The 17,276-nt window shown below is 41.8% G+C and overlaps 1 protein-coding gene across 4 annotated transcripts in view; it reads left to right on the top strand.

Annotated features, from left to right (window-relative positions):
• EPHX1 (epoxide hydrolase 1) overlaps positions 1-7,388 on the top strand; it is a 43,137-nt gene extending 35,749 nt beyond the window's left edge. For all 4 annotated transcript variants that reach the window (XM_068940165.1, XM_068940164.1, XM_068940166.1 and 1 more), the window contains exons 5-9: positions 78-207; positions 708-922; positions 3,470-3,578; positions 4,602-4,727; positions 6,304-7,388. In XM_068940165.1, coding sequence (XP_068796266.1) covers positions 78-207; positions 708-922; positions 3,470-3,578; positions 4,602-4,727; positions 6,304-6,529 — 806 coding nt within the window. In that variant the 3' untranslated portion in view covers positions 6,530-7,388. The remainder of the gene's footprint in view (positions 1-77; positions 208-707; positions 923-3,469; positions 3,579-4,601; positions 4,728-6,303) is intronic.
• The last annotated feature ends 9,888 nt before the right edge of the window (positions 7,389-17,276 follow it).

Here is a 17,276-nt window from a genome sequence, read left to right as displayed (position 1 = left end):
CTGGGAGAATAAATGATGCACATGCAGACACGTAGCTGGAGTTAATGCAGTAACTTTTTTTTTTTTTTTTTTAACAGACTTTGATTCTGTAAGTGCTGCTTCTGTCTTTTATGAATTAATGCTCAGACTGGGATTCAGTGAGTTCTACGCACAAGGTGGCGACTGGGGCTGGCTCATCTGCACCAATCTGGCCCAGATTGCTCCCAAGTGAGTACCCTTTTGGTACAGTGCTGGATAATTGGCATGCAAAGCTGTTTTATTCTTTAAATAGTAAAGTATTGCTCATGCACTTGAGAGTTCCTATCCAAGTCCTCATATGAGCACTGCGCAATTTCTGTCTTCAGTGCTCAGAGTTAAGCAGTGATCCAGAACTGTATACTCTTCCTGGGTTTCTTCCAAAAAGACAACCAGTTGCGTAGTAGTAGTTTGTGAGGGCCCCAGATCAGGTCTGGAGCGGGACAAGTATTTATAGCAAAAGAAGGATTTGTGGCCTAGTGCCGTGCTGATTACTGACAGTTGCCCCTTTGACTTGCTGTTTTAACATGAAAAGTCATACTACAAAGTACAGCTAAGGTGATGAGCAATGATCTAATTACAGGATCAGAATTTATGTCCATTTTGTTAATAACATTTTAAATATAACAACTGTTGAGTCAGATTATATTTTTGTTAATTACAAAATGGGGTTTTTCTGTTTTTGTTTTTAGCCATATGAGAGGCCTTCACTTAAATTTAGCCTCAGTTACAAAAATGGGATTCACCCATGTGCTCTCTGTTCTGCTGGGACGCTACCTTCCAGGGCTCTTCGGATTCCAGGATGAAGATATTAAGCGGATGTTTCCCTTCCTGGAAAAAGGACTCTACAGGATCTTAATGGAGTCTGGCTATGCTCACATACAGGCTACGAAGCCTGACACTGCTGGTAAAAAAAAAAAAAAAAAAAAAAAAAAAAAAAAAAAGACCCCCCCCAACAATAAAAAAACCAATAAACCCTTTAAAGCCCAGAACATTTAGTCTGTTAATTCTATTTATACTTTTCTTTCCTAGAAACAAATTGCTTAAAATGTACAGAAAATCTTTTGATTTTTTTTTCCCCAATTGAAATAGGAAGGTCTGAGATTTTTAAAGGTATGCTCCTCTTCTGTATGAAAATCGGAAAAGATTGCATATCTGTGTATAATATTTAACTCATTTCTTGCAGGCAGAAACGGTAAACCTACACATCAAAACTGAATGTGCAGTTGTATCTGACATTCTCTAAGTGCTGCTGACCTAATTTTCAGTTTTCATAAATAAAATAGTTTAATACTTTTGCACTTCACCAGGGACTGCGATTCCATTTCAAACACAGCTACACTAAGAACAAAGTATAGTTTCTTCACAAAGAATGGGTCACATTTAAATGATCTAAACTACAAGAAGCTTTTAGCTGTCTCAGCATACAAGCTAGACTGTGTATAGGGATAAGTAATACCTGAAAAGTAAATCAAATTTAGTTCTCTGTCATTATTATGAATCAGTTGTAGACGTTCAAAAAAAGAAAGAAAACATTTCTGGGTACACGTTAGAAAAACAGCTAAATTGTTTTCCTGTACCTGTGAGTGTTCTTTCTAGATGAGCTAATCATTCAAGTTGTTTAACCACTTTAAGTATCTAAGTATGAAGTGTTCCTATTTAAAAACATCTTTTGCAATTGAGTTGGACAACTGATTCAAGAGTACTGAATGAGTGCAGCAGCAATTCACTCACTGCAGATTAATTAAGAACACAGCTGAAGAAACTATTTTCTTAGTACAGAAATGGGTATATTCTTAAAATGTGCATGCAAAATGATAACTAAATGGATTTTAAGTAATTTGGCTTGCTTTGAGTTGTGGTCTCTGAAAATGTATAGTCTCTTAATTCCTTTTATGCTTCAAGAAAAGATGGGGAAGCTGGAGGTGACAGATGGCTAGACCCAGTTCTGGTCCTTTTGCTATGGTTTTCTGGCTGATTCTTATCCCTGCAAGTCATCTGTGGTTTGTCAGAGCAGAGTACACAGACTGAACCACCAGTAAGTTCCAGTTTTGGGAACTGAAGCAGGAGCAGTCCTGCAATTTTGAGGATGCAGAAGATGCATGGCAGAAGTGAGGTTTCTGCAGGGAGAAAGACGCTCTGTAGAAGGGAGCGTAGGTGGGAGAGGCATGGCCAGGGTGGCTGCCAGCACCTTCCCGAGGCTTGTGCTGGGAAAAGGCCACCTTGCAAGAAAAGGGATATGACAGGGGAGCCGCAGGCAATCAGTTAAAGTAGTATCCTAAGCGAGGCAGTTGTCTCTGGTTTTTGGCTGATAGCGTGCTCTTGATTGCTTCAGAGTTGGCTTTTGATCAAGTTGGCTTCGGTGGATCTGATTTTATAGTTGTTCTCTGGGAAACTTGCATGGAGTGTGGGATCGTTTTCAGTTGATTGGAAAGCCTTGGAATTTGCCTCTGTTAGAAGTGCTGCTAGGATCAGTGTCAATTTTTCCTATATGTAAACTGATGTACTCTTCCTCATTTCCTTCACAGTCAAGTATATGAGAACTGGTTATTGCTTATCTAGTTCTGCAGATCTGGAAGGCATGCTAAATATAATTTTTTTATAACATTTGGTATTTCAGTTATAAATGTTAATTATTTGATAACTGAAACTCGATTATCATGTTAAACCTATAATTATTAATGAAATTGTGCTAGCTATACTGTTAGGCGCCACAGAGGGAGGGTTGGGGGTTGCATGGACAGGACTTCAAATATATGCTGTTGTTCAGGAAGAGCCTTTTCTAAGCCGGAGCTGAGCAGCTGGGACAGTTTATGGTCCCTGAATTTGACAGCACTAGGCTGTATTAGCAAAGTTCCAAGAGCAGGTGTGGTTCTTCTGTCCAAACAAAACAAACTATAAAAGGCATATTAAGCTTTGTTCCACATTAAGGCACTTGGCTAGTTCTAATGCACAAGATGGGCCTTTTAATAAAGCCTTGCTCTTCCTCAGTGACTTTCTAATAATCCCTAAAAAGGTTTTTCTGTTAGATAACGGAGGAAATTGTCCTGGTCTCTTCTTACATATGTAGGCATGTGGGGTTTGGCCCTGTAATGCTGTTAATACATGACAACTTCCACATTAATGGAAGTAAATCTTACTTGGCACACCAAGCTTAATCTCATTAGCTCACCAAAAAAAAAAAAAAAACCCAGCGTGTAACAGTGTTACATCACTTTAAAAAACATAGTGTGAGCTAATGTGGAACCTGTTAATTTACAGATACTATCAGTTTATGATTCAACAATAAGTGGCTCTGACTTGTTCTAATTTTTTTTTTTTTAAACACAGCTGCTGGAACAGCTTTATAAAAAGTTATCTATCTACCCTGTATTAAAATGAGCAGCTTCTAAAACAATTTGAGGTCAATAGCAGGATATTCTAATTATAGTCAAATTTTCCTCCTCTTTTTCAGGCTGTGGTTTGAATGATTCTCCTGTAGGACTGGCTGCATACATCTTGGAGAAGTTTTCTACATGGACTGATCTGGAATTCCGTAATTTAGAGGATGGAGGACTAGAAAGGTAAGCACTTCCTCTTGTGCCATTTTGGATGAGATGATTAAGCCCCAAGTCAGAGCTAAATAAGTGTCTGTTCTGGCTATTCCCATCTTACAAGGAGCCTGTAGTGACCACAAATGATACACTGCTGTACTGCAAAACGCAGAGAAGCAAATAGGTTTTGAAGGCTGACCTACTCCGTTCCCACCTTGATCTGCTAGAAAAGAGAGATGTCCTGTAACTTCTGGGGATTAAAAAAAACTGACTTAGGTGGAAGACTCTCATTTGGACAGAACAGTGAAGATTTGGCCTACATTAAGAAGCTGGGAAATAGAACTCACGATTCATTGTAATACTGATACTTAATTCTCTATGTACTTGCTTTAAATTCATCAGTATTATCTCAGCTACCTAATGTTTGCTAATGAGGTCACTCTTAGATTGAAGCAGAAATCTGAGACTGAGGTCTCCTTTGAAAACTTGTGAGGCACCTGACAGAAGTTGAGCAGAGTCGTGTTAGGAAAAGGTCCAGTGAGAATTGATTTGAATAGCACATTTCCACTGCATAGAGCTGATAATGTGGTATGAAACATGCACTATTTATGGAATGTGTTGGTGAAGGTCCCGTGAAGTCTCTGTGGAAAGCTTATGGTAGCATTTGGGATTATGAATAATAAAAGCCACAAGCTGTTCCATGTGCTCTTCTGCTCCTACCCAACCGGTCTAAGGACAGTATAGACAGCTGTGCTGGAGCATAAAGCATTTTTTGGTGTCTGCCTTCCATGTGGAAGTTTAAATGTCACTTTCTAGTTTGTGTCTGAAAGCCTAACATGCTTATTTGGCCACTGACACACTTAGAAGAAAGGCGAAAGAGCTGGAAGTAATATACTCCAGCTCTCAACTGTTTTCCTTATCCGTGAGTTATCTATTCAACCAATTTTGCCCTAACATTTTCTTCTTACAACCAAACCAAAGTCAAATCCTTGCCAAAGTAATATAAAATGGTATTTAGTCTTAACTGAGCAATCTCTGGACTGGCCTTTTCAGGAAGTTTACCCTGGATGATCTTCTCACCAATATCATGATCTACTGGGTGTCAGGCTGTGTAGTTTCGTCAATGCGTTTCTACAAAGAAAATTTGCAGAAGGGAATAGGCACACAGAAACATGAAAAGTAAGTAGTTTCTTTAAATATTTTGCCTCAAACTTAATCTTATGGTGGCTGACAGGCCCTTCTGCAAGTTTCTGAATGTTGAGCAAAAGCAATGCTGCATCACGATGTTCCTTCGCAGGATAGGGCTGTTGGGTGATGTGCAGCGTTGCGCTTGGAAAATGCGTTGGCATTTGGTAAGAATCGCAAAAACATCAGTAAGGAGCACTAACTAGAACAAGGCTGCTTAAGGACCTCCCTCTCGTGGTTTATCCAAGTAAGGAGGAACATGTGCGAGTAGTCCAGGATTTTATTTCAGGTATTAAGTAAGTTAGGCTGTGACTGATAACATGTAACAGAACTACATAAACTAAACTTGGAATACTTTTCTGAAAAATGGATTGCCTTTTTCTGTCAAGGATTTACGTCCTACTTTTTGGCACTCAGTATATTGATGAACTCTGCATCATCTGAAAGTCAAACTGATGCTCCTGCTGTGCAGACACTTATGGCAGCATCTTGGTTGCATACACTTGTGTCAGCTGAAGTATTAGTGAAGGCTTAAACCTGCTCCAAGGTATTTGCAGCCACAGCTCAATGCTGGGTATTTAGTTAGCTGTGAAATGGTGCTCCCAAGAAGCTGACTCAGTTCTTGAAGCTGTTTTGGCCACACTGTGGGCACTATCCCACTCCAATTCTGCCTACATGAGGTGACGTATATGAGCTTCTGCACACCTAGAGTAGCGTCTCAAAGACCAATGTGAAATCGGGTACCTAGTTTTCAGACTTTCATGTAGATGTGGCCAACAGCTTGTGTATCTTTTAAAGTCTGCCACTTCTGCCAATGCAGCTTAGGTGTATGGGATAGTTAGACCTTTTGTTACTCTGTTTATAACGGGCGCAGATAGGTCTGCTTTATAAGATGCTTTTTCCCCCAGTCCAGTTGCTTCTCTCCCCCAGCAATGTTTAGTAGAGTGCATTCATGCCACTTGCAAGCAAGAGCTTTTGTCCAGGGGAGGCTACTTTACAAGGTAAAGTCTCACCTTTCAAAATATTTTCTCTGGGCAGTCTGGATTTACTTTTTATTGCCTTTTTTTTTTTTTTTCTTCTTCTCCTCCCCTCTTTGCAGCAGTTGAAGATAACTCTTCCCCTACCCCACCTTCCAGTTGTTCTGACAGGCTTAGCATGTTTTAGTTGTAATCTTCACTGTAAATCTCTCTTAGCAGCCCTTGTCAAATTATGTGCTTTTTCCTCAATACATGTCTCTTGAGCCCTGGATGCAGCATGAGGAAATTTGACACTCTCTTCTCAACTTTCATACTTCTCTCATGGCCTGAATCCCTTGCAAAGCTGTCTTAAACATGTGCAAAAATTTTAACTATTTTTAAGGAACTGCAGTTTTGCCTAGTGTATAAATTTTGGATCCAGAAGTCAGCTTTTAATTGTCTAATGTACAAATTTTGGATCCAGAAGTCGGCTTTTAATGGCCTAAACAAAGTGCCTATATGTTGAAGAACATCATTTCCAAGGGACTTTCCATTGCTTGCTGAGTTGAGTGAAGTGTTTGAAAGATTAAAAACTATCCTTTCTTCTCTCTCAGGCTCCCAGTACAAGTACCTACTGGCATTGCCTCCTTCCCTAATGAAGTCATGCACACACCCCAGGCTTGGGCCCAGAAGAAATATACCAACATAGTCTCCTTCCATTACATGCCTCGAGGTGGCCACTTTGCAGCTTTGGAGGAACCAGAACTTCTTGCTGAAGATATTCTGCAATTTGTTGGAAAAGTAGAGAGAGAGCAGCTTTGGCGAAAGAAAGGAGAATAACTCCCCTTAGGAGCAGCAGGAGAATAGCATGTGCTAAGCCAAGTTTACTTTAACCTGTGTTATTAGAGCTTATTCTTGACCAGATGTGAGAAAGGACAGCAAGAAGAATGCAGTATAGCTAGGTAAGATACTGCCTTTAGTAGTTATTGTTGTTTTTATTTCTAGATCAGCTAGGCTAAGAATGAAGCATGAAGGTAATTCGGTTATTTTTCCTCCCCCAAGCACGAACTTCTGAAATCTGTCCTATAGTACTACTGGCTCTTCTTTTGAAGTTGAAAAATAGTCCTTAAGACTAATCATGCTCAGTTTAGTTGTTACGAAAGGCTCAGGCTTGTCTTCACTGCAGCAGTAAGCTTGAGTTGGTGGATGGGTGAGATTCCACTGAAACAATGGGGAACAGCCTCGCAAGACAACTTGAATGAGTGCATCGATTAACAACCAGCATTTAGCTACAGCGCCTATTAAACTAGCCAGCTGGCTGCCTTGCTCTTCCAGCCGGTGCTGTTTTGCAGCTTCCTGGCTGTGAGGAAGCTCAGCCTCCCCTGTGCTGGGCTGCTGGCACTGTAACTTGTGAGGAGCAGTGGGAGCATCAGACAACCAGCTGGGACATGCAGGCTGCTGTAGCTCAGACCAGGAAGCGGGGGGGGGGGGGGGGGGGTGTTGGAGTAGGAGTGATTATAGCCCAAGCTACCTCTGCACTGAACTCCTGCTCTTAACAGCTAAAGCTCTGGAAAGGCTTGAGGAACTATGGCTTTACCATACCCTGCAAAAGCAGTGCAAACACCTCCTATAAAAGAGAGAAAAATTAATTAATCTGAAATTAATCTGAAATTGAATTAAAACTTTGAATACACCTGTATATGTGTTCTTTTAAACTTTTGAACAACTGAGATTTTACTTGGTGACAGTAGTTAGTTGTCAATTTAAAAGTTACATTGATTCTCTTCTGTGTGTTACAAAGGTCAGATTGAAAGGCAAACCGCTCAAAGAAAATTGAATTTGAAGGGCTTTGTGTTTTTGCCAGCAACAGTCCCTAGTGTATGTAGCTGAGCTTCAGCCACTCTTAAACTATATACAGATGACTGATTTCAGTCTAGTTTTGTTCTCCAGTCACTTTTAATATACTTCCTTACCTCTGCAAGCACAGGAAAACATCAATAGCACTTGCATGGATTAGAATTGTTTTACAATATTAATTGAAAGGGAAGCTGTTAAATAACAATCAATCACTGCCACACAGAGCCCTGCTCCATCCCACAGGGCTTTAGCCTCAAGAATACAAACCAGTTTGTTTTGCAGAAGGGAAGCCGACACTGCTCCTGGGCGCATTTGAATCGTGGTGCTCCAATCAAAGCCACCAGATACACCATGACAGAAAATTATTAGGGCAGCCTGACTATGGACCAAGGCTGACCAATTTTCCAAGTAGAGATGAGAGCTCTCTAGCTTTCCATGCCTCTTCTGTGTTCCTGTATCAGCGTGCTAACAAAGTACAGAAGCTCTCAGGTCTCCCTCTGCAATTTGACTGCAATGTTGCCTTAGACCTTCAAGCTGAACTCGAATTCTTTAAGATAGCTGAGTGCTGACTGCCTCCAGGTTAGTAGTTGAGCACTAACTCTGCATTTACTTTTAACTGCTTTCATCAGTCAGAATTTGTGTTCTCACTCGCAAAATATTTTGTGGTTTAGGTCAGTCTGTTCTGAGCAGACAGAAAGAAAATGCAGTTATTCGCTTGGTCTAAAAGAAATTTTTTTTCTCCCAGAGAAGACTATCCCTGGACTTGTTTCAGGTTCAATATGAAGAAAAGTTGTTTGTTCAGGGGGAATCAGGTCACTTTGGAAAGTGACAGCTGTTGGCAGACACAACTGTGCTCCTTCTTACTCAGGTCCTTGATCACTGGCCATTTGTTTGCCTAGCTTCTGTCTTCTGTGTGGCCTTATGTTTCAGAGCTGGAGGTCCTGCTCTCTCATCTTTAATGCACATGTAGACATCTGCTGTGGTGCTAGGGAGCACTGCCATATACTAATATAAATGAATGCTTCCCTAGGGACTCTTCAGTCACAACAAAGATAAAGTAAGTGGGAAGGAAGTTTGCTATATGATACCTGCCAAACCAGTTTTCAGATGCGAGTAGAAGACTCGAAGCATTTTCTGTCCCCTTTCTGGGGCAGATCTCCTTGAAAGGGCCCAGTCTCGGTGAAAGGAAGTGCACTGGGACTCTGTTTAGCGTTCTTGTGTTACAGCAGCCCATCCAGGGCCCAGTCACCAGTGAGAGCTGGTGAAGGAACAACCACCTTTAGAAACTTTCTATTTTTAAACATGCCTCATAGTGCTCAGCAATTTGAGACAATGATAATAAAGACAGTAAGTGCGCGTGTCCTTGTTCCATTCTGCACACCAGGTAAGCGCACTTCAGCCTCCTACACACAAGCTGTCTACAGTGTCAAGTTTTACTTAGTGCAAAAAATAGTGGCCAAGACACTAAATCCTGCATGCAAATGGGTTTGATTAGCCACCCTCTGAAGAAATCTGGACATAAAAGTTGTAGGCTTTGGAAGCTTAAAAAGGGTAAGTCAACATTTGCTATATAACAAAGGTTATTCGGAATTCTGATGTCATGCTTCTCAAGCCTACAGCTATCAGCAGCTGTTTTTCATCACCTATCTACACCTATATGCAAAGATTCAATGACCAGTGAAATCCTATGACAATCTGTAAGACTAAGAGTCAGCTAGCATTGTGCCAGCCACAAAGCTGGACATCAGTTCTCCTCTCTCTTTTCAAAATAATCATCCGTTTTTAGTGATATGCAGCCAATCCCACTGCCTGTAGCGTAGCGTTTAATACTAATGCGGTGTTTTGTAGGCTAACGATAGTATCTCCATCTCTTCCTGCAGGGAGAAAATCTCCCGTGAGCCTAAGATTGGGATTTGATAATCACCTTGAGTGAATCCAGATTCACTTCTGATATATTCCAGTACTGGCCAGTGGACAATTAGTTGGTACAGTACTGCTCCAGTGAACAGTGCAAAAATGAAAGCTAGTTAATCAAAAATAGTTTTAACATCTCTTGTAGCAGGCAACCATGCATACCAGATTGTTTCAGTAGTAATAAATACTAAGAAAGGGCTCCCCCCTTTGTTATATTCATTCTTACGCAAGTGAGGCAGTCGAGTACCTGCTGTTTCTACTAACAAGACCAAATATGCTGCTGTTGGGCTGGCTGAGCTGTTTCTTGGGACTGATGCTCTTTGGAGTAGTAACTATGACCTTCATGAGAACTCAGAATCTCATGATGCTTCAATGCTCACAGTATTTGCTCAAGAGCCATTTCTTGACCAAAGTTGCCCCTAAGTCCCTGCACAAAGAAATTGCTGTCCTAAAAGCCACTCCTCCTTAAGTTGCTCCAAAACAGGCTTTTATCCTGCACTGAAAACAGAAGTAGCTGACCTTAACCACCGTTTTTAATTAACCAGTTGCAGCCTGTGGAGAGTCAGCATAAAAGGTTCAAAAAACCACAGAGATGCCACTGAAAATAAATAGAACTTCACACACACGCGCACACACACACACTTTCATTCCCCCCCTTCCCCCCCCCCCAAAGTGCTTTGGAGAGTATCTGTTTCTGGTATGGAAAGTCACTAGTAAAATCATTATCTTCTCATACAGATCCAGCAAAATTAACTCCCACTATACCCAAATTTGATTTCCTGATTTTTAAACTACATTCCTTTAAGTCCTGAATATCCAAGCCTCTAAATGCAGCCTTTGGACACCTTATTTAACTAAACAAGACTGAGTATATTAAAAAAAAAAAAAAAAACCACACCCAAACCAAACACCCCCCCTTCAACATTACCTAGCTCATGAGTTAACAACAACATGACTAGAAAACACTTTTTACACCAAAAATAAAGTTAAACCCTCATTTAGAGAAAAATAGAATCTCACTTAAGTCTAGCATCCCAGTTGGCTCTAGATCCATAACGGACATTTGGCATGACCACTGAGCCAGCAAGGATTGCTTGGGGCAGGAAGCTACCCACTCAAGCTAGACAGTCATCAGGTGTGCATTCGGTGTTGCAGCAGGGGCCATGTATAAAGTGCATTGCATGAAGATCCATTCCAGACTCTGTCAGAAAAAAATGTAAAGACCCTGTCGGGGACTGTAGGAAGAGATGAGAATAAATCCATATTGATTTCAGGCTTGCTTATTTTAAAACACTGGAAATGATGCCATTTGTTTTACTTGCTGTAATAGCACTTTAAAGAACATAACTCTCACTAAACCCATCTTGCTTAGGATTAGTTTTCTTACATGGAAGAAATATCCTTGCAGTGCCAGACAGCCCTGATGGTGTTATGCCAACGCTGCTAAGAGAATTAGCCCCATTACAATTGTCAGTTGTCTTCTGGAGACTGGTATTTATAAACTGATCTGTGCTGAGTGACAGCTCTTTCCCCTTGCTAGATGTAGTCTAAACTCTAGTCTTCAAAATACCTTCCTGACTGGATTTTAAGATGTTAAGACAGGTGCTCGTGCTCTCCCTGTGTTTAAAAATTGAATGTCTGCCATTTTGAGAACAGGAGGAACAATACATGACATTTTCCTATTTAAATGCTGAATTTCCATCTTCTTAAATGAAAGATAATCCCCCTTTTGCAGCAATGCTTCCAACCACTGCAGATGATCAATGCAGAAGCAGCGCTGCACAGAGAAGGGGTGCCCGGAAACACGAGAGGACAAAACCACATACGACCACCCAGCTTCTGGGTCGAAGATATGGAGACGAAAGCCTCAACTGTACTTCAGGACTGTTTCAAGAGCACAAAAGATGCGCAGGGAGGGGAACACAGACTGCCCATCCCAGCGGCAGTGAGGGACCTGGCCTCAAGCTCGCCAAGCCCAGTGAGGGGGGTGGCCCACAGGCAGCCCCGGCTGCCTGTCCCTCTCAGCAGCAGCAGCTGCAGCCTGCTGGGGCAGCAGAACAAAAAGCCCCAATCCATGAGGCTCCTGCCTCATCATCCCCCCCTTCCCCAAGTGCCCAGGCAGGGCGAGGGCCTGAAGGTGGGTGGAGAAGGCAAAGAGAAACCAGCCCCACAGCTCCGAAATTCCTCCCACTCCCTGGATGCCCCCGCTGGCATCCCCTCTGCATCTGAGGGGAAACTGACTTTTGCCCGTCCTGCTGACACTGGCTGCCAAGGTAAACCTCCCGCCCTCGCTCCGCAGCACGATCTGCTTCCTAGCGCTCCGTGCCTTGTCCTCCACTGCGCAACGGGCTGTGGACGCGTTCCGCACCTAGGTATGCAGATAAGCCTAGGAAACGTCTGTCTCTGCAGAGGGGCCTGAAAGGCCTTGCCCAGCAAACGTTTCTCCCGTTTTCTGGACTGAGTGAGCAGCCCTCACTCAGTGTGGTCTCCTGAGCCAGATGCTCAGGCTGCAGCTCTGCTCCAGCTGAGCCTGTGTAGTCCCGTTCACTCTTGGACTACAGCCATCCCCGCCTTGTAGGATCTCATCTCTGCTCAGAGTGCATCTATTAACCTTTCAACTTCCTCCAAATGGCTGAAGTTTAAGAAGAACTTTTTTTTTCCCCCTCAGCAGTTATTAAGCTGTTTTGGAACCAAGCCTGTATTGTTGGGGTGGTTTTATATGGAAATGTATTTATATCTCTTGAGGTCCAGGAACTTTCTTGTATAGTCTCATGGGACAGAAGTCCACCCCTGCACTTTTGTCTCACTGTTTTTGGGGGTTTTTTTTTGTCCTGCATCACCTCACATCTTTTGTGGCTGGTAGGGCCTCTTGCAGTGATTGGAAGACATTCTTAATGTTTCAGGGAAACCTGAAACAAAGAGGGATTAAGTAATCTGCCAAAGATCTCACACCAGCTGAGCAGCAGAACACATGGCAGAACACAGATATGATTAATTCTCCTAACCACATCACTTCATGTCTTTTCCCTTTTTAAGCTAAGCAGCAGAAACTATTGCTTAAATGATTCCTCCTAAATCCTAATCAGCGTGCAACTGATTTATTTCTCAGTTTTTGCCCTTCTCTTCCCACTACATAAGCGGATTCTGATTTCTGGTCCCTTGAGACTGGAATGAATTTTTCCTGTCTAAGAGTAATTTGGAAACCACAAACATCAACAATATAGCAGAATAAGAAAAGTCTACTCCATTCTCTAAAGCAAAACCTCTTGTCAGAAAAAAATCCTATACGTGCAGCTTACAAGTTCTTTAAATCACTTCCTTTTCCATTTTCCTCTGTGGAGAGAGCTGCTAGTTTTATCTCTGTATCTACAGATTAAAAACAAAAAATCAAAATACTGCTGATTTGCCTTAGGCAAACTTTTTTTTTTTTTTTTAATTAATGCTTTTAGAATTCAAAGTAAGTTTTGATATGGAACATACTCACTTGAAGAGAAGCAAGTCTGTGCTTTATGTTTCAGGAGAGCAGGCTGTAATAAAGCTGATCGAGCAGGAAAGCCAAATCTTCTGAAACAACTCTAAATGCACGGAAAAGGTTTTCATATAGAAGGAAGAGCAGCTGTTTGCAAAAATGCATTGATCTTGCATTCTTTCTGCTCTCAGAAAGATTCGAAAGGCAAAACAAATAGTGATTGGTTTTAAAAGGTAGCTAGCTTTCATCACAAACCTTCACCTTTTCTTTCGCTGCCTAAAAATGAGTTCCACAACAACCAAGATACCACTCAAGACAGGAGTAACAGTATGAGCCAGCAACAAATTCTGGCTCTATTTTCAGGAATACCCTAGGACGTGTCATACCTTAGATTCCTGGAACTCCTTTTTAGCAATCGCTTTTGAGAATACTTGTTGTCGTTAACTATTAACCATTATTTACTTAACCACTGAGTTCAGAAACAGATGAGAAAGCCAAGAAGGGGAGAGGGAAGTTATCTATAGTCCTATCCGTTCCCACTGGAGTATCAGGCATAGATCTAGTACAGACAGGTCAAGGGTATCAGATCTTGAAAACACTGTCCTGTGACTTCTCAGAAAAGCTATTTTACTTCAAGACCTAAATATAATCTGGAGTTTACAATCAGCAAGGAAGATGAGAGTGTTTTAAAGGCCCTAAAATCACCTATCTATCATATCCTAGGTAGATGATAAGGTGGAATAAAGCTCTGGACTGCTGAGGACCACAAACTTGACATCAGTAGATGCTGCCAACCCAACTTTAGAGAGCTGGCAACTAAGAATCGGAGAATTTGTGTTGTTTGAGACGCTTCCACAAACCAATACCGTGTACTGAACCTTTGGGAACATCTATCCTGCAGCAGGTCAGTCAAGGTCTCAGGAGAGCTATAGCAGAATGAGTGTAATCTCCATCTGGCAGGCAACACTGCCCGCACTCCATTTAGGCACCGGAAAAATAACAAGGAGAACCTTTTCTGCACAGAGTAAAATATAGCAGTAAAAAGAGGTCTTTTTAATACACAAAAGTCTTAAATCTAATCAGACTTGAGGAAAAAAAACTATCATAGCTATCAAAAACTACCAAACTATCCATAGTTCTGGACATTTCCAAACCAGAATTTAAATGGAAAGAGAACCATCTAAAATCGAAGTTGGAAACTTATTTAGTTCATTAAGTCAGTAAAATCCTTACCTAATGTCACAGAACGTTATTTCTCACTAGCTATATAAGTTGGTCTTGAGGCAGGAATTTCAATCCATTCAGATGTGCGAAGATCAGGTACATGGTATACCAGAACTTCCTTACTAGGCAGGAAATAAGCTGCTGCAGAAGAGAACAAGTCATCCTCCAGGAGAGCGATAGTGCTTGATATCAGCCAGGAATCCAGAGTCACTATACTGGGGATTGCAGGCTCCTGCCTGTAAGAGATTATTAATGGAGACGCATTGAATCGGGAGAAGCAGTTTCATATACCATACCAGTTAATTCAGGGGGGCCCATTCTTAGTTTCAGCAAAAGAATTAAAAGCTAATTACAGTACATGCAATAGAAAGACAGGTGATGTTGATTCACATCCTCTCCAAAAAATTAACGTTCATAGACTGTAACTGACACAGAACAAATCAAGATAATTCAAGAACTCCATACCTGAGCACAAAAAGTTCAGAAGATGCACTTACAGCTCAGATGCTATGACCTAACCAATTGGATGTCAGATATAAAGCCAGAGCCAGGAGATAACACAAGAACTGGAAAATTAGAGGGAAGAATGTTCTATTATAATGACCCAGTGGATAGCTTTCAGTGCCCCTGCCTTCAGTCATTTCCTTCCTGGTTTGATCTGGCAGACAGCTGTCCTCAGAGTAGAAAAAACAAAGTTCTCTAACTCTGAAATATCTGAAAGAGGCACTTGCAGCTGTTACAGACAGGTGACAAGCAGAAACACTCAAAGAGTCCTGTCCAGATTAGACGGAGAAGAAATCTGTGAGGCCACTTGAGAAATATGGACATACGTCCTCTTAGAAAGTTACAGCCCTTGCTGCCATATTGAAATTTAAAAAAATGTGTACTTCCTTAGATTGTTGCAGTTTGGAGACAATAAACCGGGTCTTTTCTCTGCACTCAAAGGACTTATGTTCATTTTGGCGGCAGAAAGAGATCCCTCCTCCCCAAGTCTGCCTGCACTTTTCACCTCATTTTTGCAAAAAGCGCAGAGAATAAGCATCTGTGATCCTCCGATGCTCCTAGGACAACTCCACCTTCTTGGAAAGCATAGAAGTGAAGTGTTTCAAACTGACATGTGAGCTATTGGTAGAGCATACATGAGAAAGCCTTCAGTTGTGCCGTTAGTGTCTATGGGTAAGCAGAGTTGGGAACTGGATTTCTGTACAGAGATGGGCTGGTGCTATACTGAAGCATGTAGAAACCTAGCTGGGAGAGATCTCTGCTTGTGGCTCAGGAGATGGGAAAAGCCCGGAGGAAGGCAAGGCAGGAATGTGTGCATCTAATGCAAATGAGAAATTGCCATCTCTGTTTGGGTGTTCAGGATGCGTGGTAATAGGGCAGGAGAAGGTGAACCAGGCACAGCTGCTTCTGTATGCATGCCCAGACTGGCACAGAGCTAGGCAATATCTAAACAAGCCAATTTTTTTTTTTTTTTTTTTTCTTTTGAGTCTAAGCATATCATACAACATTTTCTTCTCTATAGAAGAAGTTTAGCCTCTGCAGAACTGTGTTGAATTGTACGAGTATCACATGGGCTTTGTTCTTCAACTTTTAAGAGACTGTATCCTTGGTTGCATCACGTGGGATCCCATCACAGGCCACTTTGTAGGGCTTACTCACATTTGAATGTCAGACTTGCCTAGGATTCACGTTCCATGGGAACAGCGCTGTTCCAAGAGGCAGCGGCTGCTAGATCATAAGGACTTCGCAAGAAGTGAGGTGAGGGGGAAGGGGAGGTGTTGTTTCCAACTGAGCGATGCAAAGAAAGCAGCAGGCGTTGGATCTCAGCAAATATGGCTTCTGGGAGCTACGATCAGCAACTCCAGCTGGGCCATTTGCTTAGGCTTCCTGCCAAAAGACTTATAAAAAGCATAGTAAAGAATGTGCAATGGCTTTAAATATGAATTTCGAATACAGTGCAGCCAATATCCACATTTGTTGAGGCTTCCATCCCTCAGCTTTTCTCTAAGGCTCAGCAAGGAATGCAAGGAGTTTCTCCTGCTGATCTAATTTTATCCTCTCAGAAACATCCACCAGCATGAAGGAATGAACTAGAGCCAGTGCAGCTTCTTAATTACTTCCAGCTCCGAGACAGAGAGACCCAAAGGATACTAGGTAAGCAACCACAACAGAACAAAGCTGATAGACCAGGCTTGACTTTGTGTGCTGCTAGACACAGAGGTCTTTTGATAATTTACTATCGGATGATCCCAGCCTTTACCCAAACAGGGTGTGAGTACACCAGATCATGCCCTAATATTATAAATACTAATAGCTATGACTTTAACTCCTGCAGAGCCCAGTGGTGTACTAGAGTAGCTGCTACACGATAGGTGAAATATGCAGGTGGTTTCCACATCAGACACATTAACCGCCTCTACAAGTGCCAGCAACGACTATTTAGCAAGATACAACTTTCCATTACCTAATAGGTTTTCCATATTCCACTATCTGAAGCACGTTAGCATGACCAGAGGTGGGTTTATTCAAGTTCACTGAAGAGTTGGCACTGTTACTGCTGCTGTCCACACTGAATCTATGCCAGCAATTAGGAGTTTCATTATCAAGGCTCAGCAGCCTTCCGAGCACCAAGCAGACAAGCACAAAAAGGAAATCCAACAACCTAAAGAGTTTTTGTCCTTGACACGATACGTGAACCTCATAGTGGCCCCTTGTTCAGAGAAGTAAGTTATTCCACAGAACTTAAAAACCCCTCAGTGCCAGCACCGTAACCAGGTCAAGTGTGGTAGCTGAACCATTTATTTGCTTCCTCAATTAGTATACTAAGGAGTGTCCACTGCTCCTGCAGATGCCTGCACAAGATGGGGTACTGCAGCCAGGCGGGAGTTAGAACAGTTACATATTTCTGATCTAATTAATACAGCAGGAGCTCTCTCTCTTCCTCCTGCTCTCACGGCCATATGAAATACTCTGACGAGTAAAAAACATTGTCTATTGTTTTTCTTTTTGCCTTGAGTCTCAATCTTAAATGGCAGTTTGTATTCAAGGTACTCACCACCTCTAATAATACCATGATTGTTAAAAACAAACAAACAAAAAAACCACTACTAAACAGCAATT

The sequence above is a fragment of the Struthio camelus genome, chromosome 3 (genome assembly GCF_040807025.1).
Source record: "Struthio camelus isolate bStrCam1 chromosome 3, bStrCam1.hap1, whole genome shotgun sequence".
NCBI lineage: Eukaryota > Metazoa > Chordata > Aves > Struthioniformes > Struthionidae > Struthio > Struthio camelus.
Note: the sequence above shows the minus strand (reverse complement) of the source record. Positions and strands in the feature narration are given on the sequence as shown.